At 39.7% G+C, this 23821-nt stretch overlaps 1 protein-coding gene across 6 annotated transcripts in view; it reads right to left on the bottom strand.

Annotated features, from left to right (window-relative positions):
• LOC149258953 (tryptophan--tRNA ligase, chloroplastic/mitochondrial-like) overlaps positions 1–23821 on the bottom strand; it is a 429522-nt gene that overhangs the window by 199673 nt on the left and 206028 nt on the right. For 5 of the 6 annotated variants that reach the window (XM_089416889.1, XM_089416854.1, XM_089416863.1 and 2 more), the window contains one exon: positions 96–152. The exons of the other annotated variant lie outside the window; for it this stretch is intronic. In XM_089416889.1, coding sequence (XP_089273015.1) covers positions 96–152 — 57 coding nt within the window. The remainder of the gene's footprint in view (positions 1–95; positions 153–23821) is intronic. 6 annotated transcript variants of the gene reach the window in all.

The raw sequence follows: 23821 nt of genomic DNA, 5'->3' as shown, positions 1-23821 counted from the left end.
ATGTTATTGCAACAGTGACATATACATACAAGTTGACAAGGAAATGAAAGGCAACAAATTCAAAAAGAAAAGCATAGTTTAGAAGCATTACTCACATCTTTTGTATCAAGAAGGTTGATTCGAGACTGATCAGAGGGCGTTGATTTCGACATCTACAAAATAAGTTCAAGTACTCAACAATCAATGATTTAAAGAATCCAATATTGCATTAGTCTGAATAATCAAATAAAATCAATATTACCTACATATACTAGAAAAGTACCAAAATTTTATTTGATAGTAGTTTCCTTGAGAAATACCATTACCAAAATGCATATGAAATCACGTGGTGACTTTGCAACACTAGTAACCCCTAAATTTGCCCATTGCAAATTTAGATAGTTAAGGACCAATACATTTCACTAGGCTAGAGGTTCAAAGCTAGATATGGATACATGTTGATGGTTGGTTCTCAGGGAGACTAGTTACGGGATTGATTCAGTGATAATTCAGACACAATTTTACATAGAATAGAGAAAGTTGATATTTTTAGCGGGTCCCCTACTTTTTAGGAGGATTTCCAAGGATGGTACAATAGTATTGGTCACACACTCGAAGTCCTTATGAATTGAGGAATCTAATAGGGTTTCTTCAACTGTCATTCATGACACTTGGTATTTTTAGCAAGTTTCATCTAGAGACTCACATGTCAAATATAATGGTATATTTAGAATTTTTGCGAGATTTTGAGTCTAATGAACTACTTACAGGCAACATGTGAGCATTTTCTACTTTTAGTAGTGCTTACGTGTAGATTTTGATCATGGATTTGGATTCCTAACTAAAAGACAAATCCAATGAGTATGAATTTATGAATTTCTGAGGACTTTCTATTTTTAGCAATGGTTGCATGTCAGATTTTAATACACACTTGTGTTCCCCGCTAAGTTCTGAGTCCAATGGTAGTTCTTTCATCCAAATCTAAGACAATTTTCTTTTAGCAGTTGGTGCATGGCAGTGCTAACTACATATTCAAACTCCCTGTTGATTTTTGAGTCAAATGGTGGTGGTTTGGTCCAATTATGACGAATTTATATTTTTAGCAGTCTTTGCATGGCAATGTTGATAGCATATCCACGTTCCCCATTAAATTCTAAGACATATGAATATAATATTCTAGGCATGAAATGAGATTTCTATTTTTAACAGTGTCTACTTTTAGGCATGCAATATGTCGTAGGGTCCACTGATTTATTCTAGTCATTTGATATTTTTTTTCTTATTTTTAGAGAGATTCCTATTTTTGGCATGTCTATTTTAGCAGCATGAGGTGACAGTATGAGGGGTTGAAACATGGCAGCAATTGTGAGTAGACAACTGGCATGAAATGGAATGAGTCATCAATGGGTTGGCAAAGGGTGAGTTAACATGGAAATTGAGCAATTCTATTTTTCTCTCTCCTATTTTCCTCTCTCCATTTGTGTTTTCCATTCCTAATTTCTCTCCTATTTTCCCTCCTCTTTATTACCTATTTTCTATCCTATTTTCCCTCCCATCTTTTCTCTTATTCGTCCCCATAAATTGTCTCCCTTTTTTCTCACATTTTTCCCTATTTTTCCTCTCTTTTTCTGTCCACAAAAAAGGAAGTTAATTTGACCCTTTAAAATAAGCCAAGTTGAATTATCTAAAGATAAGTAAGGAAAAAATTAAGCTAAGTCACAATGTCTAAATATGGTTTAAGGGAGAAAAATATGCCAAGTCAAATAACTTGAAGAAAATAAGCCAAATTGAATTAATTAAATAAAGTCACACAATTCGAATTGGCTAAATTAATTCCACAGTTATTTTTGTCTCATTCCAACTCAAGGTTAATTCAACTCAATTCAAGCAAAGAACACTTAACTAGCTTTTCTTCTCCAGTGAGAGCTCAGTGAATTCAACCATGCACAATAATGGCCAATAGTGGAGAATTTGACCTATCCTTCTCTTGGGCATCAATTGCAAAGGGAAAAAAGTATATATATGGGTGGAAAGCCAACCTTCCAACTTGAATTGTCTTGAGCAAAGCAGCCATACTTTCTTCTCTCCATTATTCTTCTTTCTCTATTCTAGCTCTTATTACTTTGTGTCTGGATATCATTGTATTTATGTTTTGTTACAGTCATTTTGGCGCAGCCAACATTTTGGCTCTTGTAGAATAAAATTCAGTTTTGATCATTTGTTTGATTAAATGTTATCTAGTACAAATTATTAAGAGTTTTTCAGCAATTTATTTGGGCAATTAGCCACTTAGATACACTTTCTTCTTACACTATTTTTCCATATAAAAGGTTGATTTGTGAAGAACAATTCCACAATTTAAACTTAAGGATTATTTTCTTGGAAACACTGAGAGTGGGGTGAATCAATATTTCTTTCCATTGTTATATTATGACAATTAAGATAATTTTATTAAAGAAGATAGTGAGGACTCCAAACCTCTTTTAAAAAAATTCAGGCTCTGACCTGTACAACAAAATCTCCAACTTCTTCAAGGCTCAACCTTGAATGAGGACTCCAATCCTCAAACACAAATCCAGGCAACAACCTGATTTCAATGAGGACACCAATCCTCTTACGCTCGAACCTAAACAACCACTTCCAATATACTTTAAAACTTTACCATTTGTTTGAACAACTTCCTTTTCGGGAAGAGCCTCAGATATCTTTACATCAATGCTTTCAACTATCTTCCACAAATGATTGTTGTATCATTTGTAACCCTTGCTTCTTAATGACTATCCAAGAAAAATTCCTTCATCAACACGTGAATCAAATTTACCTAGTGAATCATCATTAATCCTCATAAAGAATTTGCTTCCAAATATTATGAAGTGTTTCACCTAAGCAGGCCTTACCTTCCATAATTTGTACGAAGTTTTGTCACTATTTACCCAAAGTTGTGCCCTGTTCATGATGTATACAGCTGCCCCAACTGTCTTCCTCCAAAATTTATCCTGTAAGTCAGCTTCTAATAGCATTGTTCTTGTCGTTTCTTGTACAGATCTATTCTTTCTTTCTACCACTCCATTTTGTTGTGGAGTCCTAGCAACAGAAAGTTGCCTCTTGATTCCATGTTTTTCACAGAATTCATTGAATTCTCCTAAGGTAAATTCTCCACCTCTATCCATTCTTAAGCATTTGATCTTCAACTCACTTTCATTTTCAATTGTTGCTTTGAAAGTTTTAAAACAATCTAGTGCTTTTGACTTATATCTTATGAAAAATACCCACATCATTCTAGTATAATCATCTATAAATAATATAAAGTACCTTTCTCCTTGTAGAGTTGGAGTTCTGGTTGGACCGCACAGATCTGCATGAATGATTTCCAAAGGCTTTGATGTCGAACATTCCTTTGATTTGAAGCTAGTCCTGGTTTGCTTTCCATGTTGACATGGTGCACAAATAGCATTTTTTGGCTTTGAGATTCTGGGGATATCTCTTACTGCTTGAGTTTTGCTAATCTTCACCAAGTTATCAAAGCTTAGGTGTCCCAAACACTTGTGCCATAACCAACTTTCATTTGCTTGACTCATGTAACATCTTTCTTCTTGAATTTCACTGAGAATGTATACATTATTTGTTGTTCTTACTCCTCTTCCTACCAGTTTTCCTAAAGATGATCTCCTTATCTCACAGTCCTTGGAATGAAAGATGAGATCATGTCCCTGATTGCATATTTGGCTGACACTCAAAAGATTATGCTTGAGCCCTTCAACATATAGAGCATTTTGTGCTTTCCCCTTGCCATTGATGAGACTCATTGTGCCTTTCCCAACAATTTTAGCAAATCCATTGTCTCCAAAGGTCACATTTCCATCCTTTTATGTGCTTAGTGAGATGAACTTTTTCTAGTCACTTGTCATGTGCCTAGAACATCCACTATCTACAAACCATAGATTTTCCTTTTTCTAAGCATACAAGGCTAGGTCGCATTTCTTAGAGGTAGCTTCTTTAGTCTTCTTTCTCCATATTGTTTCTTTTGGCTTTAATAGGCAATTTTGTGCTTCATGACCTGTGTTGTTGTATTTGCTACATTCTAGACTATACTTTGAAGGAGGGGCAAAAGAATTATAAGTCTTGACTTGATTTTTCCTCTTGATGTCAATAATCTTGTTTTGGTGATTATCCCTATATGCCTTGTAATGTTTTGCCTAATGAACAAAATTTCTACAGTAGAAACAGTGGCCAAGAAAAATAGTTTGATAACTATTGGTGTCATCTTGCCTTGATGGGATATTCCCTTCACGGAGGGACTGCTTCTCATTTCTTGAATGAACTTTGTTTTCTGAAGAGTTATTGAGATGGGGTCTTTTAACGACATCAACAAAACTTCTAGGCCTTTCTTCATGATGACCATTGGTGTCTCCTTAAGAATTGGAAGGTTCTCTTGTATAGCCAAGTCCAGATTTGTGATGTAGTGGCCTTTGGGAACTGAGAATGACATCTGAGGTTTAAGAACTCTTCAAATCCTTGATTGCTTTGTCTAACTCTCCTTTTAGAGATACAACTTTGGCTTCCAATTTTTCATAGATTTCTTCCTTTTCCTTTAGTTTATTGTTCAACACTTCTTCTATTCTTTTAGTTTCTTCCTTCTCAATTTTGAGGGAGATGACTTCTTGAGATAGTTTTCCATTCTTTTTCCTGAGTCTATCATTTTCTTCTAAGGTATTGATCAAGAGTTCATCCATACTTGCTTCTTCTTCTTCTTCTTCTAGATTTTTTGTTTCATCAAGCACAAGAGCCATTGTGATTCAAAAAAAAATGCTTCTTCCAGTTGTTAGGTTGATCTTAAAGAAGTTGGCTCTGATACCAATTGTTGAAAATACTGAGAGGGGGGGTGAAACCGTATTTCTTTCAATTGTTATATTATGCCAGTTAAGATTTTTATCACAAGTTAAACCAAAACACAAGAAGTAGAAAAAAAAATAATTTTATTAATGAAGATAGTGAGGACTCCAATCCTCTTTTACAAAAATTCAGGCTCCAACCTATACAACAAAATCTCTGACTTCTTCAAGGCTCCAACCTTGAATGAGGACTCCAATCCTCAAACACAAATCCAAGCACCAACCTGGTTTCAATGAGGACACCAATCCTCTTAGGCTCCAACCTAAACAAACACTTCCAATATACTTTAAAACTTTACCAAGATGTCTCCAAGATAGCTTCTAGATCTGATCCAAAGTCTGTTTCAAGGTGTCTTCAAAAGCTTGCTCAAGGATGATTCCAAGGCCGCTTCAAATATGCTCCAAGTCTGCTCTAAGGTCTGCACCAAATCCTTCAAAGATCTTGATCCAAAGTATGTGTTATGAATTAAAAATTCATAACTAAATATAATATTAAATAATAATTATTACAACAATAAATAAATACATAATGATTAATTATTAAATTATTAAATAAATTAAATTAAGGTAAAAACACTTAATTAGTATTGAATAGACATCAGTCACAAGGGACGTGTCTTTTGGGCTCATGGCCAGTCAACTCCTATAAAGGAGAACCACCATAGCCATGTAACCATCATCTTTTTATCTGAATAAAAATTATATATATTAGTATGTTGAAGAAACATCAATGTTTATGAGCAATTTGACTGTGGGCAAGAAATTTAATTCCACCAGTATGCTTCAAAAGATGTCTTCAAGTCTGCTCAAGGAGTGTCTGCAAGTCTACAACAGAAAAGTCTTCAAGTCTACTCAATGAGTGTCTTCAAGTCTGCTACAGAAAAGTCTTCTAGTCTGCTACAGAAAAGTATTTAAAACAGCTTCAAAAGATACCAAGAATGTGCATAAATGGACTGCTTCAAAGCTCCAAAACTTTGTCAAAGATATGGTTGAAGTCTACTCAAAAAGGAGGTCGAGTTTCAATCTTATCTCAAGCCGAAAGAGATCACAAAGAGGGGGGTCAAGGTATATCTCTATCACAAGACCAAAGTCCACAAAGATAGGCCAAGTTCTAGTTTTCCACAGGGCAGAATACAGAGAGCCAAGATTGTTCAATGCCGAGGTCTATTCCTTGAAGACTGAGGTTTGTTCCTTGAAGGATGAGATCTGCTGCAATGATTTCCCAAGTTCTGCACCAAATCCTGATCAAGAAAAAATCTTCAATTACCTTTAACCAAAATAGAAATGATCTTCAAGAATAGCTCCTTCAAACAGCTCCTAGGTTCATGCGATATGAACCTCTTCAATTCTCCTTTAGGTCGAGTACTTCTTGTCTCCTACTTGATCAAGTTGGTGGTCGATGTTGAAGAAAGTGTAACTAAGTTCGGTCTTCATAATGATTTGATCTTTGAAAATGATGTAATAAATTTATTTTTGTATGCTTTGCTTCATGGGTTTCATGAGCAAGAAGTGTCATTAGGTCAAAGACTTCTTCTTGATGTCTTTAGGATTTATTAATAATGTCAAAGGGTCAAGTCATGTATGAAGGAGCTCTTTATGAGCCTATGTAAAATGTATTCTAGCCTAGAGCAGCCCTCCAAGACCAAGATCAATCCTTCAAAAGAAAGCACAAGAAGTCTGCAAACAAAACGAGAAGGAGATCATCATGTCAGCCTCAAAATTAATTAAATAGAAAAAATGGCAGTCATGTCGGCTTAGAGAAAAGACACAACGGTTCATTTGTGAAGTCGGCTCAAATATGGAGACAAACCACTATAAATACCCCATCAAGGTCAACACAAAAGGCAGAAGATAATCTCGGATTTGTCTGTGTCCTCGGATGGGTATAAGGTGCAGATCTTCGGACAAGTATCTCTGTGTTTCGGATGGGCACCACAGAGATAACATTCCAGCCTCCACACAGAACTCGCATTTCTCTGAAACATTCGGATGGGTATAAGGTTTGAAATCTGCAGTACAGGAGGGCAGAACAGAGCTCGGATGCCTCTACGCTTTCATGGGTAATTACGGTCACTGTACCTCGCAAATCTCTGAGATTTCGTTGAAGTATTCCAGTCATCAAGCTCGGGTGATCTTGGTAAAGTCTCGGTGGATATCACAGTGGAAAAGGACTCGGACCTGCCTCCTAGCAGCCTCGGCATATATGTATCTCGGTAAACATTCTAGACGCAGTCACATATTTGGTGATCACTGTCTCAACATATTTAGTCATAGTCTTGGTATATTCGTGATAAAGAGGATCTCTGTGATACATTCTCAGCATACATTCTAGACATGATTTTGATCCAGACATAGATGTAATCATGATAGTTATAAGATCATGATCTTAATCTCGGTACAGCTCTCATATCTCAGTATGGAGATTTCATCGTCCTAATAAAGTATCTCAGTGATATCTCGCAATGATACAGCTATGATCTTAGTGCAACCAAGTGCAACTATGGTGAAACAGTCATGTTTTCAGTGGATCTAAGTTAGCTCTCAATCATGCATATGAAGATCTCATTGTCATGATGAAGACCTCAGTGAAGGTGCAGCAATGGTGTTGCAACAGTGATAAAGATCAGGATGGTGCAGCAGTGATGACCTCAGTGGTGCAGCGAAGATAATGATCTCAGCAGTGACACGAAGAGGATTGATGGCTTGGTCTTGGAGTGGCAGAATAGGTCAAGGGTCATGGTCTTGGTATTCGTCAATTGGAATCTCTATAAGAAGAATTTGTGTGCGGGTTTTCCTCTCCAAGAGGGAGAGGTTTTGGCCCTGGCAGAAAGCCAAATATCTTGTGTTCTTGTCTCTTTGTTTTTTATAGCAGTTTGATGAAGCAAACACACACTCTAATAATAAGAAGATCTAGCTAAGATAAAATTGAAAAATTACTTCACAAATTGTTATCATGCTAAGAAGAATCTCATCAATTCTGATTGCCCTAGATTCTTCAAAAGTCAAATGTGTGAGAGTTCTTATTTATACTAGTCCAATCACCCAACTAAACCGACATGTCTATTGGTGGGGGGCCAACTTGGATAGGGGGTGTGCAATATATGGTTTTCTTACTTAGAAAAATCATTTCTCCTCAACGAAGAGGAGTTAGGAGGCATGCAAATACTTGTTGGAAAGGGCTTAAAGTCCTCTATAAGCCTATGCAATTTGTTTCTTCAATTGGATAGCCTTTGACATCAATAACAATTAATTTCTCCAACATTTTTCACATTTGTTTGGCCACTAACTTGCTAGTCAAACAGCCTTTATCTTGTTGTTTTTTGAGTGTATGCTTGCCTTTTACAAGTTACAACAACAAATACAAAGACTAGGGACACCCCCCTAAGGCCAGCATGCACCAGCCCAAATGAAGAGGCTGATTTCCTAGTGACACTTCGGGCAAATTTTCCTATATCATTGACTTCTACTGTTGATTTCTAAAGTTTATATCAGTTCACATGGTGTAAAAAATTGTGCTAACAAATTGGTGCAATTATCGGGGACATGGGGACATAGCATGGGCAGTAGAGCTAAGGATTTCAGACGCTGGGGGAACGGCCAAGCCACCACATCCAGACATACAAGAGATACTGGACAGATATTCAGTAGTTTTTGGAGATATACCACCAAGGCAGCCACCTGACAGGGGGTTTGAACACACTATAGAGTTGGAGCCTGATGTGCATGCAGTCATCAATACACCCTATAGGCATCCCAAAGCCTATAAGGATGAGATTGAGAGGGCCATCAAGGAGCTATTAGCATTAGGCAACATCAAAACGAGTTCTAGTCCATTCGCTTCTTCAATCATGCTGGTGAAGAAGAAGGATGGAACTCTTTGCATGTGCATTGACTACAGAGCTCTCAACAAGAAGACATTGAAGAACCAGTATCCCATTCCACGTATTCATGAGTTGATCGATGAGCTTAGAGGAGCCAAATACTTCTCTACGATAGACTTGTGGTTTGGGTATCATCAGATTTGGGTGAGGGAGAAGGATATTCCGAAGACAGCTTTCAGATGTCATTATGGGCACTTCGAGTTCTTGGTCATGCCTTTTGGGTTGACCAACGCACCTGCTACCTTTCAGTCATGCGAGCAACGTGTTCAGAGGTCACCTGAGGAGATCTGTGCTAGTATTCTTTGATGATATCTTGATTTACAGCAGGACATGGGAGGAGCACTTGCAGCATCTAGAGGCAGTGTTATGTATCTTGGAGGAGCTGCAGTTCTACGCCAAGATGTCCAAGTGTGAGTTTGGGCTGACGACGATGCTCTACTTGGGACACATCATAAGCATAGATGGGGTCAAGGTGCACAAGGAGAAGATCAAGGCCATTCGGGATTGGCCAGTGCCTAGAGATGTGACAGCGCTGAGAGGATTCTTGGGCATCTGTACTTACTACCAGAAGTTCATTAAGGGCTTCTCACAGTTGGCAGCACCCCTCACTGATCTGACTAGGAAGGGGGCTTTTGCATGGACAGATGAAGCTCAAACAGCATTTGATCGCCTCAAGGAGGTGATGAGTCGTTGCCCGGTATTAGCACTTCCAGATTTCACACAGCCCTTCACATTGGAGTGTGATGCATCGGGTTAGGGTATTGGGGCAGTTTTGTCCCAAGGTGGGCACCCCATTGCTTTCAAGAGTCAGAAGCTCCTACCTCATGAGAGGTCATATTCCATATACGACAAGAAGATGTTGGCCATAATGCATGCATTGGCCAAGTTTCGACAGTATTCAATGGGTAACCGGTTTCGGGTGAAGACAGATCACAATAGTCTTCACCACTTCATGGGGCAACAGGGCCTCAAAGACAGACAGCAGAGATGGGTTAGCAAGGTGCAGGCTTATGATTTTGATACTGAGTATGTGCGGGGGAAGCACAATGTGGTAGCCGATGCACTGTCTAGGAGGCCCGCAGGACTTTCACCGATGAGCATTTTCCATGACTAGAAGGTGCAGCTATTGGTGGAGTACTCCAAGGATCATCGGGCATGCGAGATCTTGGAGAGCAGTTATGCAGATGAGCGCTACAGGGTGATGGATGAGGTTATATACTACAAGGGGCACATATTTTTAGTTTTGGGGTCACAGTTGAAGGAGTGTATCCTTCGTGCAGCTCATGATTCCCCTTTGTCTGGGCACCAAGGATTCAGAAAGACCTACATGGCAATGAGAGAGCGCTTCACCTGGAAGGGCCTCAAGGGGGACGTATTGAGATATGTGCAGGAGTGTGAGGCTTGTCAAAGGAACAAGGGGGAGTTGACCCATCCAGCAAGATTGTTGCAACCTCTCCCCATTCCTGAGGGGAAATGGGAGAGTATCTCTATGGACTTCATCACGAGGCTTCCCTCGGTGCAGGGGAAGGATTGCATTTTTGTGGTGGTCGACCGGCTGACCAAGTTCGCACATTTCTTTGCCATTCTGACACGGTATTCAACTTCTCAGGTGGCAAAGTTGTTCTTTAGGGAGGTCTTCCGCCTGCACGGACTCCCTAAGACTATAGTCAGTGATCGGGACAACCGATTTATGGGGGGATTCTGGCAGGAGCTTTTCAGGCTAGTGGGCACTGAGCTCACCTCGAGCACCAGTTACCATCCACAGACTGACGGCCAGACAGAGAGGGTAAATAAATGGCTAGAGGGTTATCTCAAGAATTATGTGACAAGGCAGCAAAGGGCATGGATTCGATGGCTACACTTGGGAGAGTACTGCTACAACACCACCCATCATATGTCCATTGGTATGACTCCTTTCCATGCTTTATATGGTTATGATGCTTTATCTTTTGCTGACATTGTTTTTGGAGACAGTCGGGCCCCAAAGGCCAAAGATTGGATCCTAGAGAGCCAAGACATCCTCAAGGCTCTTAAGGATAATTTGCAGACAACTCAAAATCAGCAGAAGATATATGCTGACAGGCATCAGGTTGAGAGGCATTTTGAGGAAGGGGACTTGTTGTACCTTTGATTGCAGTCGTACCGACAGTCCACTCTGAAACAAAAGGGGGCCGAAAAACTGCAACCACGATTTTACGGGCCCTATAGGGTGATCAGGAGGGTTGGAAAGGTAGCTTATGAGTTGGAGCTACCACCAGGGAGCAAGATCCACAATATTTTCCATGTTTCATGCCTCAAGAGGGTGTTGGGGCAACAGGTTACAGCAGTTGTGGAATTGCCTCCACTTGATGATGAGGGACATCTGGTTTTGGAACCGGAAGCCATTTTGGAGACAAGGGAAAGGAAGCTCAAACGCAAAATAATCAGAGAATACTTGGTGCATTCGAAGAGCTTATCAGATGAGGATGATACTTGGGAGGACGAGCATATAATTGAGCATCCAGCATTGAAGTTGCTTGGGGACAAGCAACATTTGGGAGGGGAGGACTGTAATGTCCCTTCCTAAATTATTTTGGAACAGGAATAATTTCTACACTTTGGGGCCAATTTTGCAGTAGATGGGGCCCATTCAATTTTATTTAGAAAACTTAAGAGTTAGAGATAAGTTATTTTGATTTGTTATTAGCATGTGGGGGGGCACCCACCAAGGAAATACGCACTCCCTAACCCAATGGGTCGAATTGCATGAAAGGGAAAATCAAAGGCTTAGTGAGGCACCCACGAAGGAGGGAAAAAGGCTCCACGAAATCTATAAAAGGAAGGCAACACTCCTCATTTGAGCATATTTGGCATGTCGAATTTCTTCTCAGTTGCTCGAGCTGCTTAGTCAGGTCATTTGTTGTTTAGCAAGAGTTTTCCAAGTGGAGAACTCACCCTTTCTTCGGGGGACTTCGAGTGCCACCCTAGAGAGGTTCATCCATAATCTTTCGGAGGTGATTTTCAGTGTGGTTTCCAGCATTTGTATTCAGTGTCTCCAGGTGGTGCGTATTTCTGGAGGACGCAGTAGGAGAAACCGAGTTGAGATCTTTGCATTCTTCTAGGGAGCTTTTGTCGAGAGAAATTCTGAGAGAGAAGCTCTAGTGTTTTGTTGTCATTTATGTGAGTTTGTGGGCTGGAGGAGAGAGCTTTCGTTCAGTGGGAATTTCGCACTTCTTGGGCCAGCGCAGAAGGGAGAGATTGGGCACACGTGGGTAGTGGAGACTCAGCCTTTGGAGTTGTTCCTTGTCGGGAGAAATAAGGGAAGCATTTGTGGAGGTGATTGCTACCTTTCTGGAGTGTTTAGGGAGGATTTTGTTGGTTTTTTGACTGGGAGTGTGCTTCAGCAGTTTTGGAGGGCGTAGGGCCTTTTGGGGGTCAATTTTGGAAGGTCAAAACTAGGCCAAACCATTTCTGGGTTTTTGTGGGTTTCCCCAAGGAGCCTAGAAATAAATTTGCAAAATTTTCTGAGCACCAGAGGAGGGGTTTCCAACCATAGCTTTGCAGCAGACAGTGCAGAATTACTGGGGACTGCGCAATGCAGCTGTTGGTCAGTTGTTTGTAACTCCAGATTGTCATTGCTTCACCTGGGCTTTGCTCCGCTTGCCTTTGAGGCAAGCCCAGGTGCATTCTTTCCATATTTTGTACTCTTGCACCAGATTATAATAAAATGGCTTAGCTGCTTCCATATTTCTGATTATTATGGGTGTGTTCTAATTGTTTTGAAATTTTTGTAGTGAAAAATTGTTATTTGTTTGCATATCACTGTCTTTCCTATTTTGGAACATTACAAAGGGGCAAGCTGCCCAATCCAAGTTTTTTGATCCACCAAGTAGAGCACCTCAAGAAGTGAAGAAGGAAGTTGCCAACAGTAAGGTACCAACACATTTTATTGATTTATTGCGAGTTACCCATTAAGGTGACCTTATCAGAAAGAAATCAGCAGAATCACTAGGCTACCTCGAAAGACCATGATCCACCACTTTTGCACAGTGCAAGCTTACGCTTGAATGATCATGAACCAGTGGTTGCACCGCTCGAGTCATATGCGGAGTTCCATGAAGATGAAGTTGAAAATCAATGATGACAAACATCAAGAGGAAAAGCAACAAATCAACAATGTGGAATTGGATCGACAAGGGACCTTTTCATTGCCTATCCCCACAATGGTTCAAGAACAATTTGATCAGATACCATTGCAATAGTGGGAGGAACTTTTGGTTCAACCAGAAGATGATCTTCTTTACAAGTTTTCCACAATCCCGCATTCAAATTCTATTCATCAAGGAGATTCTCTTACAAACAATTTCTTGGATGTTAACATTACTAGTGAGCCAATTGAGTTCAAGATGATGGAAGTGTTGCTGCAGGAAAATTTGAAGAGCCTTGGCTCTTATACTTTCATGTTGATCATTATTAAGGTACCAAGTTCCAGATTCCATTCAATAGTATTTATTACTTTCTTAAGAAGCACACACATGAATGCATATTTCCGCCTTGTAAGACTTCATGATTCGTTGCATTGGAGGATTGACTATCTTGATCTTTCTAGTCTAATCAATCACTTGGTTGCATGGTTACACTGGTCATTCAAGTATGTTGATTGATCATGGCAACATTTGAAATGTCTTTCCAGTAAAAAAGAAAAAGACAAAGGAAAAAACATTGACTCTTTGGGTTTTGGGTAGTAGCTTTTATTACGCAATTTTACTGTTATTTTGAGATTTCTGCGTCACTGATTTCTGTGTTTTAGGACAGCAAAAAGGGCCTTTTATTTGCATATTTTTCCTTTACATTAGCAATTATTCAGTCCTACTTAGTCATACGCTAAAAAAATTCCCTTCACATCGGCACAATTTAATGTGTCTGGCATAATAAAATCATTTTATAAGGCTGTTTTGTCTTCCTTTCCAGTCATTTAGGTCAATAACATTGTTGATCGTTGTGTGTTAAGGGTCAAATTTTGAGTCCTATCTCATTTGTTCACCCAACCTTTCTTTAGCTTATGCTTAGGTCAAGCTTGGATGAGGACCATTCACTACTAATCATTTAGTATTGGGTCTGATAGATTGGTAGCATTGAAGAGACAATAGGATGAGTCTTCAGTCATTTTGTCTTGTCCCTTCAATATGCATTGAGACATTATTCCAAGTAAATCACCCCCCTCATCCATCACTCGTGACATGGTGCCATATTATTCACACATCCTGATCATCACTTCATGCCAGGGGAGAGAAATCAGCAGTGCCTTTCTTTTCAAAAGGTTGCCCATCATCGGAATCAACACCTTATCTGGGGGGTAGCCTAGAAGTTGAGCACCTTGGTGGTAGTTAGACTCATTAGCAATCATTTTGCATCTGACAAGGTCAATTGTCATTTCAACTTGATTGGATGTCATTCATAGTTGTTCCACTCTAGCACATCTTTCATAGTTGGCAAGTTGTGCTTATACCTTAGTGCCCATTAGCCTCATTGGTGGGTTCCTTGATGCCTAGCAGGTGCTTTCCTTATTAGCATTTGACCAGGAAAACTATCTCCCACATGTCAACTTTAGCACATCATCCACTGGAAGTAGTGTACATGTTGTTGCAGGTTGCACTTTTAGATGAGCATGTGTATGGATGAGACCCCCTTTCAGCCGATTAGTCAAGCCTCCATACATGTTGGCTCCATTGCCCAATGGATAGGCACATGGGATTGAGATCATTCTTCAAATTATATTCTTCAATGTACAAGAAACTATTCGAGTTTATAGGACTGATGTTTACAGGGTGTCATTCATACACATTGTTAACCCCTAAATTTGTTCCTTGCAAATCTAGAGGGTTAACAACCATCACATTTCATTAGGCTGGAGGTACAGAGAAAAATATGGATATAAATTGGGGGTTGGTTCTTGTTACCCACCAAAAGTAGGTAACCTATAGGAGAAAACTTTTCTCCTCCTTGGACAATCAATCAAACAACTCTATATGATCAGCATATAACATGATGCCAAGATCATCCACTTCTTGATGCAGTCAAATTTCTCTCCCATTACGTTCTTGAGGGAAGGTGGGTGATACATCGACAAGTACTTTAAACATTTTGCAATCATGTGCTTTCACTTAATCTTATCAGCATACTAATATGGATCAAGGGGAAAATTGGACGATTGACCGATCTTTGACTATATTCTTGTTCCCTCACTTCCCCTGGGAGGTTACTCTTTGACTCTAGTCCAATGGGCCATCCTCTGAGGCCTTAGAGTTTTAGGAAGGGCACTACTGGTGAGGCTTTGATTGAAGTTGTGTGTCAAAGATATTAAGTGTTTCCTAGTGCTTTGTGCCTAGCCCAAGAATAGTGGTAAAGTGAAACCCTTGTGAAAAAGTAACTTTAATTATAAAGTGATTTTATAAAGTTAGAAAGTGGTTTTTTCTATTTAATTACTAAAAGTGATTTTATAAAGTTTGAGTGGATTAAGTGATTTTAGAAAGTGGTTTTTTCTAAAAGTGACTTAAGTCATCTCAATGAGAGATTAAGTCACAACTGTTGATCTTGAGATGGCAAGATTTAATCTTAGCCATTGAGATCAAGGATTAGTGGTTTTAGTAATTAATGAGTTTATAAAAGGAAAAGGGGGAGTGAAGAGGCAGATTTTTTTTATTCTTCATGAGATTTGGAGAAGAGGATAAAAGCCACGGGATAAGTTTAGCAAATAAGGGAGTACAATAGGGACAGTAGTAAAGACACCAACGAGGCAGCACAAATTCCAAGGTAGAGAACAAGCAAAGAATCGGAGGCAAGGACAGTGTGATTTTAGAGGCAGTTGGGTTGCATTTATTGCAAAGAGGAGGCACGAAATTTGAGGGTGACTAAGCACTATTTTTTAAATGTTGTTAGAGCTCGATTTTCAAGGCAATTTGAGGCTTGAAATTCAAGGAAGCCTGTTGGCACAAATTTCTAAGAGTGAGTTCTTGATTTTTTTAGTGTGAAGAGCCCAAAAATCAAGCCAACCAATTCAAGAATTCAAGGAATAGCTACAGCACTTTCTCCAAGGAAATTTAGGGCACAAATTTCAAGGGGGATAAGTGGATTTAATTGTTGTTATTTTATGTTGTAAAATTCTCTAATAAAAAATAAAATTTATCTCTCCCTCTCAATGGTTTCCCTTCGGGGTTTTTCAAGGGTCTTTGAACCAATGTTGCACGAAGTGGGGACAAAGAGGGGGGATGTTTTCTGTAAGCAAAGCGTCATTTTCCAAAAATCGTCATAGCACGAGATCGCGAGAAAAATACAAAGCAATGGCCCGAACAATGCAGACTGCCCGCAATGTAACCGAGGGGAAGACGCCCTGTGAGCAGTTGGCAACGAAGGCAGATCGTAAGTCTGCACCGGCAACAGAAGGAGCGAAAAAGCCACATAGGTTCAGGCCTGGCACTGCTGCTCTCTGGGAGATCCGAAAGTATGAGAAAAGCACTGATCTGCTTATAAGGAAGCTCCCTTTCCAGCGTCTCGTAAGGGAGATTGCCCAGGACTACAAGACTGATCTGAGATTCCAGTTTTCTGCAGTGGCGGCGTTGCAAGAGGGGAATCTGGACGCTTATAGGGCTGGATCTGGCAGCCTATATGGCATAGACTCTGAGGTAAGGGACAACTTGCATTTCGTATACCTTTTCCATAATCCCGAATTTGTCAACGCTGCATTTGTATGGCCATTGAATGGATCTGGGTCGATCATTCCCGCCACGGAAGGCAGTAATATGCTCAGATCCGCTAATGATCCAATAGATCAGGCACTTAGAAGAATGAGCAGCCCACACAAAATCCAGATCTGGGGGCATGCAACCGTCAAGACACCTCTCTGCCCTGAATCACAGGCCATAAACGCAGAAGAATGCCTGATAGGCAAACAGAATGGCGGTGATCTAGGGTTTTGGAGCAGGACGACCCGGGCAACAGATCGAGGTCATTCTCAGACGGATTCATACCCTAGAGAGGCGGATCTCACACAGTTCTTCATCAAAACACCGAAAGGCAGGCATTATTGCTTGAGGTTTTGGAAGGGCAGCAGGATCCAGGATCTAAGATATAAAATACAGAACCTCCTTGGTATACCAGAACATGGGAAAAATCTGATCTACATGGGACGCAGCTTACAGGATAACTACACCCTTCAGGATTACAACATAACCACAGACTCGACCATCATCATCAATCTCCGTCTGCGCGGTGGATGTTCTGGAACCAGCTCAAAGAACATAGGATCTTTCAAGGATGCAGTCAAAGGTAAAGGGAAAGTGCAGACCAAACCAGTAACAACGCCTGAGCTTCCCGGGCCCTACATTGTAGAACAAAAAACTGAGAATCTTGCTCTCACCATTGCAATGCCTGAGGTAAATGCTTTGTATACAGATCTTTACTCCCATTCAGTTATCTGTAGATTTAATGGATTTTGGCCCAAATCTGATGTTCTGCACCACTGGATACATACTACATGGACACCAAACTGCGAAATATACTTATGCCCCAAGGGGTTTTTTATAGTAAGATTCAACACAGAACAGGAAAAGGAATACATCCTCAACAAGGGACCATGGTTCTAGGGCAGCGCAGGGCTCTTCATGACCCCTTGGTTTCCAGACTTCGATGCCAACACAATGGTGGTATCAAAGATGCCAGTTTGGGTCAGGTTGCACAACCTTCCATTACACTTCTGGCACCACAAGGTTTTAATTGCCATAGGGAACACTTTGGGAAAATTTCTAAAGACTGATGGAGACAGACTCACAAGGGGAATATTTACATTTGCCAGAATTTGTGTTGAAGTAGATCTCAGTCAGGGACTACCAGAAAGTATAACACTGAACTTCAATAATACACAGTGGATACAATCCTTGGATTATGAAAATACAGCGTTCCGATGCCGCGGATGTCTACAAACAGGCCACCTCCTCAGTGCTTGTCCATAGGCAAGCCACATCCCCAAATGGAACAAGAAGCAACAGAGGAAGCCTAAAGGATGGCAACATACAGATCCATTGGATGAAGAAGAAGACACAGCAGAGACTGCAGAATATAAAGCAGAAATGGATGAACAAAAAGTCTAAAACAGCACACTAACGAAAGAGGAAGCCCCCAGTAACCCTTTGCAGCAACAAGCTTCCCAGCCAACAGGAAAGGAAATATCTGGCAACAAGAGAACTCATGGATCAGAAGGATCTGAGTCGGACAAGGACTCTCCCATAACTATAACCAAAAATCAGCTATCCATTGTAACTGCTACCCCCAACACTGGAGGATGGCGAAAGGTGGAGAAAAAGAAAGGGAGAAAAGAATAGCATTTTTACTTTTTTATTTTTTGGTTTCTGTGAAAATAGGAACGGACCATTTGCATATGCTCTTTAGCATCTACAAAATGTAATTTTGTCTTATGAATAAAATTACGACTTTTCCACAGGAAAAAAAAATTAAAAAAATAAATAAAATATATATATATATATATAAGTTGCACAAAACCCCGAAACGTCTAGAAGTTTCCGAAACGGGGACGGCCTGAAATGCAACCCCCGGAAAATGGAAGCGCAACCGAAACATCATATATATATATATATATATATATAAAATAAATTATAACACATTATTTTGCAAGAAAAGAAAGAATGAGACATATAAATGACATTTTAAAAGGAAATCCAAATTTATATTAACTCCAACAGATGATTACATGATGCAAATATCCAAAATTAGCCTTTATAGATGAGGCTATACATTCAAGACTCCAAAATCAGCATTTATATGGCTATATGTGCTAAAACTGAAATGAAGCATGAACTAAAGACAATCATGGCTACATTAACATATCATTACTAATACAACTCCTCATCCTGATCAGCAAAGATAGAACAAGATGCTTGTCCAGCAGAAGAGGCAACTCTACTAGTGCTTCCAAATGCACTTGCATCACCACTGGCACAAATATCAAGAGCAAAAAGAGAGAGCTCTAAATCTGGACATTCTACATCCACATCTCATTCTTTATGAGGTCCACTTGTATATTCTTCACCCCTACAAGACACAAGGCATAGGTTTGAATGCACATATACAAGGTCCTCTGCCTTCTGCGATCCCAACCTGTTGCGCTTCACACTATGAATGAAACTGTAGGTGCTCCAATTTTGTTCTGCTAATGAAGAGCTTGCCACTTGTGATAGAATACGAGTGGCAAGACTTTGCAAATGAACACCACTTGCCCCATGACAAGTCCACCACTTAACTGGGTCCATGGTCCTCCTCTCATCCAAAGCTGATATGTCTGCAAAATCCTCTAATCTAGCAGCAAAACAAGCAAATTCTTGCCTTACATCAGTTTGTAAAGAAGCTGGAAATATCCTCTGAAAGGCTTTCTTCACTCCATTGGCCACCTCCTTGTCCTTATGTGGAGCCTTCCTCTTCCCATTGCTTTCAGCAATGAATTCTTCATCATAAAATTTTGGATTCAGAGCATGTGCCAAAGTGTGAAATGGAGTGTTGAAGCCATTCCACCTGGTAACAATAATGGACCTCACTTGTTCAGCAAAATCAAAATCCACAAAAAGAAGAGTGGGAGCCTCTTATGTAATAATTTCCACAGTTTTTTCAACCATGGTATCCATGCCATCATAAACCTCTCCTAAGAAAGGTTTCTCTGTGTCTGCAACTCGAAGAAGATCAAATGCAGGCAATGTGAACTTGAGCAAGAAATCAATCTTGTTCCACCAATCTTCATCAACCAACACCCTCTTCACCATACTTCCCTTCTCTGAATCTGCTTGTCTCCACTCGACCCAAGTTGGACCCACCACCATACTCATTAATGCATTTTTAACATCAACAAGGCGACGCAACATGATGAAGTTTGAGGCATACCGTGTCTCAGCAACTTTCAACAACTCCAATTTGGAGTATTCTCGATATATTGCTTGAGATTGGTGGTGGTTGGTGATGAATTTTATAATCTCCCTAGCCTACGCATTGACCTCCTTAATCCATTTTGTTTTTGCCTCGATCTCTTCTAAAATCAGATTCAAATTGTGGAAAATGCAAGGAGTCCAAAATATGTGATTGTATCTACTTTCAAAAATCAAGTCTGCAGCTTTGCAAACAGGTGCATTATCTGTGATAACTTGCACCACATTTTCTAACCCTACTTGTTCAATAGCAGAAATTAAAATATCAACAATGAACTTACTATCATTTATCTCACCCGAACAATCTTCTGCTTTGATGAACATGGCTCCTTTTGGTGATGACTCAATGACATTAATCAAAGGCATGCGTCTTGTATCAGTCCAACCATCTGAGCTAATAGAAACCCCTGTACTACCCCATGAGCTACGAATCAGTTTGAGAACATCGTCAAGAAGTTGCCTCTCTTTCTTTAGCAAAATTGTTCTGACTTTTTCATAGTTTGGGCCCTTGTACCTTGAGGAGCTTTGTTAATCGCTCTCACCAAATCCTACAAATATGGGGATCGAACCACATTAAAGGGGATGCCACAAGCAAAGATTGCCCTAGCCACTCTTGAGTCAGTTTCTTCTCTCCCTTGACTATCAAGCATTTTCACCAATCTGATGTCTTGAATTGGAGTTGATGACTTTGATAACTCTTCTTCTACTTCTAGTGCCCTCCTTTTTCTTGCTTAATGAACAATCCTTGGCTCAACATTATCAGACATGCGAGGATTGATAGTGCCCATGCCGATTTTGCTTCTTTGATCCTTCAACCTTTGATCATCATCGCTCTCTTTCTTGAATCTAGCCCTCACCTCTACATTTTTGGTATGTGAACGCACATCAATACCCTTTATCTCTTCATGCAAAATGTGAGCCTTCACTCTTGTGTAAGAGCCCTTGAAGGTCTTTTCATTTTTGCACAAATTGCACTTCCATTCCCATGTACCACCAGAACCCATCTGCTTCACTTTGGCAACATACTTTCATAGAGGATAATATTCTTGCTGCCTGCTTGCTTGAGTGGATTTAGGGGCACTTGAAACTCTATTTTCAGAAGCCATGAATGATGCAAAATTAGGAAATGAAAACTCACCCAACTAGTTGTTGTCCACGCTCTTCCTCTTGTTGCCCACGCCCTTCCTCTTGTTGCCCATGCTCCAAAACACAAATAAACTCCTTGTTGCTGCTATAGGAAGCTCTTCTTGCAAAATAATGTGTGAGAAATGAGTGAATAGAGTGCCATTGAAAGAAAAGAAGAGGCTCATAGGGTTTCTAGAGAGTTCTATTCTTCTCATCTTCTAGAGAATTCCATTTGTAATTTTTTTATTAAATTTAGCTAATAGCCACATAAAAATTAGTTTATTAGTGTGTTTTGGTGTTAGATGGGGCCCACGCCCTCTTTCCACAAGTTGAGATGGCCGAAAAAGGCTAAAAAAAAAAACTTTTTGGCCGCCGAAACGTCGCCAGCCATATCGTTCAGCGTTTCGAAATCGCCAAACGTCGTACAGTATGGCCGATGGCGTTTCAATCCCATTTCGGGCCGTCCCAGGTACTAGTACGACACTAAACTGGCGTTTCCTGCAACATAGATATATAAATTTGCATTTATATTCAAAAAAAGATCTAAAATACCACATTAGTTGTTGAAGATATGAAAACATGTATATTTGTACATAAATCAAGACAAATATGGCATCCATTGTACATCAATGATTAATTATTCGAGCATCAACCATCTAGAATCTAGATTCCTCTCCTCTTGTCTAGCCTTTGCCTCTACTTCAATTCTCTAGGGCTATTAGTCAACATCGCCCAATTTTTAGCAAATAGCCAATCCAAGCCTTATAAACTGGTAGAGAAAGCTTAACATGCCTGATCAATGATTTTGACTTGTACATTTTTGCTAAGGCCATGACAAAGGAGTTCAACAATCAACACCACCAACACTAGGTCACATGTAGTCTTGGTGCTCTTGATTAAAAGTCAATCACATACCCTCATACCTGATATAATCTAATGAAATGCCACAATCCCATTGATCCCGAAATCCTGAAAACTATTATGTCTATTGAATTTTGAATGGGATATGTAATTCTATTTTCTCCATATGAAATCTGATGAGGTTGGAACCCCTCTCAAATATCCTAAGTCATTTTATGGTAATGTTACAAAATTAAGTAAAAGGATGAAAATGAAAGATAAGGGTGAATGTCACTTTTACTTTTAAGAATTTAACATTACAATTTGGGAGTATCTAGGAAGTGTCTAGGGAGCATCAAGGGGGCACCTTGGGAGTGTTCATAGGCATAGTTCCTCACATAACAATTCGAAAATTCCCCAAAAAAAAATCCTCGTAGAACCATGAGAGTAGATTTTGGAACCGCGGTTTGGACCAACGGAACCATGTCGGAACTGCGGTTTGGGCCTACAGAACCGCGGTTCAGAATTGTCATGATTCCAAAAGCCTAGGAACCGCGAAAAAAGGGCAGAACTGTGGTTCGGAATTGTGATGGTTCCAAAAGCCTAGGAACCGCGAAAAAAGGGCAGAACCGCGGTTCTGCCCGAGGATCACCCGTGGATCCATCTGAGACGTGAATCCACCTCTTGAACCGAGGGGGACAGTTTCTGCAACATTGCTTTGGACCAAAAATCATTGTGTTAAATTTGTGTGACTGCTGCATTTATTCTCAGAGAAAGTGAAAGAGTAGAGTAGGCTTATGTGTTTCATGTTTTAGCAAATATTCATGTTTAAAAACAGCAACAAAAATCTATTTTAGGTTGGGCATTAAAACTGATGTGATTCCTAAAACTGAAACCAGGTTGGGCCTACAATTCTCTACATTACGCGTTCCACGTGCAGCCCAATCTGCTAGCCACTTCACATGTCTAGTTCCCTTAGCTATGCAACCCTCCTAGATTCACAAGTGCAGGTTCCCTACTAGTTGTTTTGCAACTTAAAAAAATCCTATGATTTTTTCTCCTTTTCTCAGCATTGTGACTTACTCATAAAAAATCTAGAATTCATAAAATATTTCTCTGAATTTTCTCACTCTCACTTGAGTAGCTGCAATATGCAATGTGTCTTCATCCTCTCCCTTAGGCTCATTTTATAATTCTCCAAGGCCAAATCCCTAATCTCCAAAGTGATTGAGGGCTAGAATTAAATCCTAGCTCACTTATATCAACGGTGGAAATTAGATCTAAGTCACTTAAATAATTAACATTTTAATTATCAATGTAATTTTTCTAAGTTAAACTTAGGAAGGAGATCATATTAGTTGCTCCTCTTAAACAACCACCTAAAGAGGACTTCACTTCCACATGCTAAGACACCAAGCCTATGTGGAAGACCTTTCGATGCTACAAAACTCAATAGTTGTGACCCTCCATGCTCTTTGAATAGAGATCATGGATCAACCAGGTGTTAAGCCACATATCAATAGTTGTTAGTATAGAGGAGAATAAGAGTCGTTGGATCACTCTATGTCTAGAACATATTATGGTTGTTGGATTACAATACAACTAATGCATACTACTGAAACACTAAGAAACACACTTTTACCTAATAAACACATTCAACCAAGTTGAACTTAACTAACTCCAAGCGTCTAAATATCCTAACACAAATTGGACGTTGTGTTGATATCCAAGGCACTCATGTAGCCAATGTTTCCTAGTTACATGTAAATTCATCCACATTTCCTTTGTTATAGTCTAGTGAATTTCGTAAACAATTCCTCCTTTTTGATACCATGGAATCTTTCTTGAAAATTCCAATGTGTTTTAGCTAATCAAAAAGGATGTTTCCTTCCACCACATGTATCATTGTATGCAACACTTTCTAGTTGGATGGAAGCATACGGGATTTTTTCACCATCATTATTGATACTATATATTTCAAAATATTATTCTGCCTTATTAAACCATGCCACGCCTTGTTTCTTATTTTTGTCAAACTTTGATCATTCCAGTTCTGCTCTAATTGAGGAAACTAAAACTCGTTGACTCATATATGACGGAAATTAGTGAGCGATTAAGTCGTGAGGGAGCATGTTTGGCT

This window comes from Pinus tabuliformis, chromosome 6 (genome assembly GCF_031772625.1).
Source record: "Pinus tabuliformis cultivar Carrire ecotype Pingquan chromosome 6, CPIR1, whole genome shotgun sequence".
In the NCBI taxonomy this organism is placed as follows: Eukaryota; Viridiplantae; Streptophyta; class Pinopsida; order Pinales; family Pinaceae; genus Pinus; species Pinus tabuliformis.
Note: the sequence above shows the minus strand (reverse complement) of the source record. Positions and strands in the feature narration are given on the sequence as shown.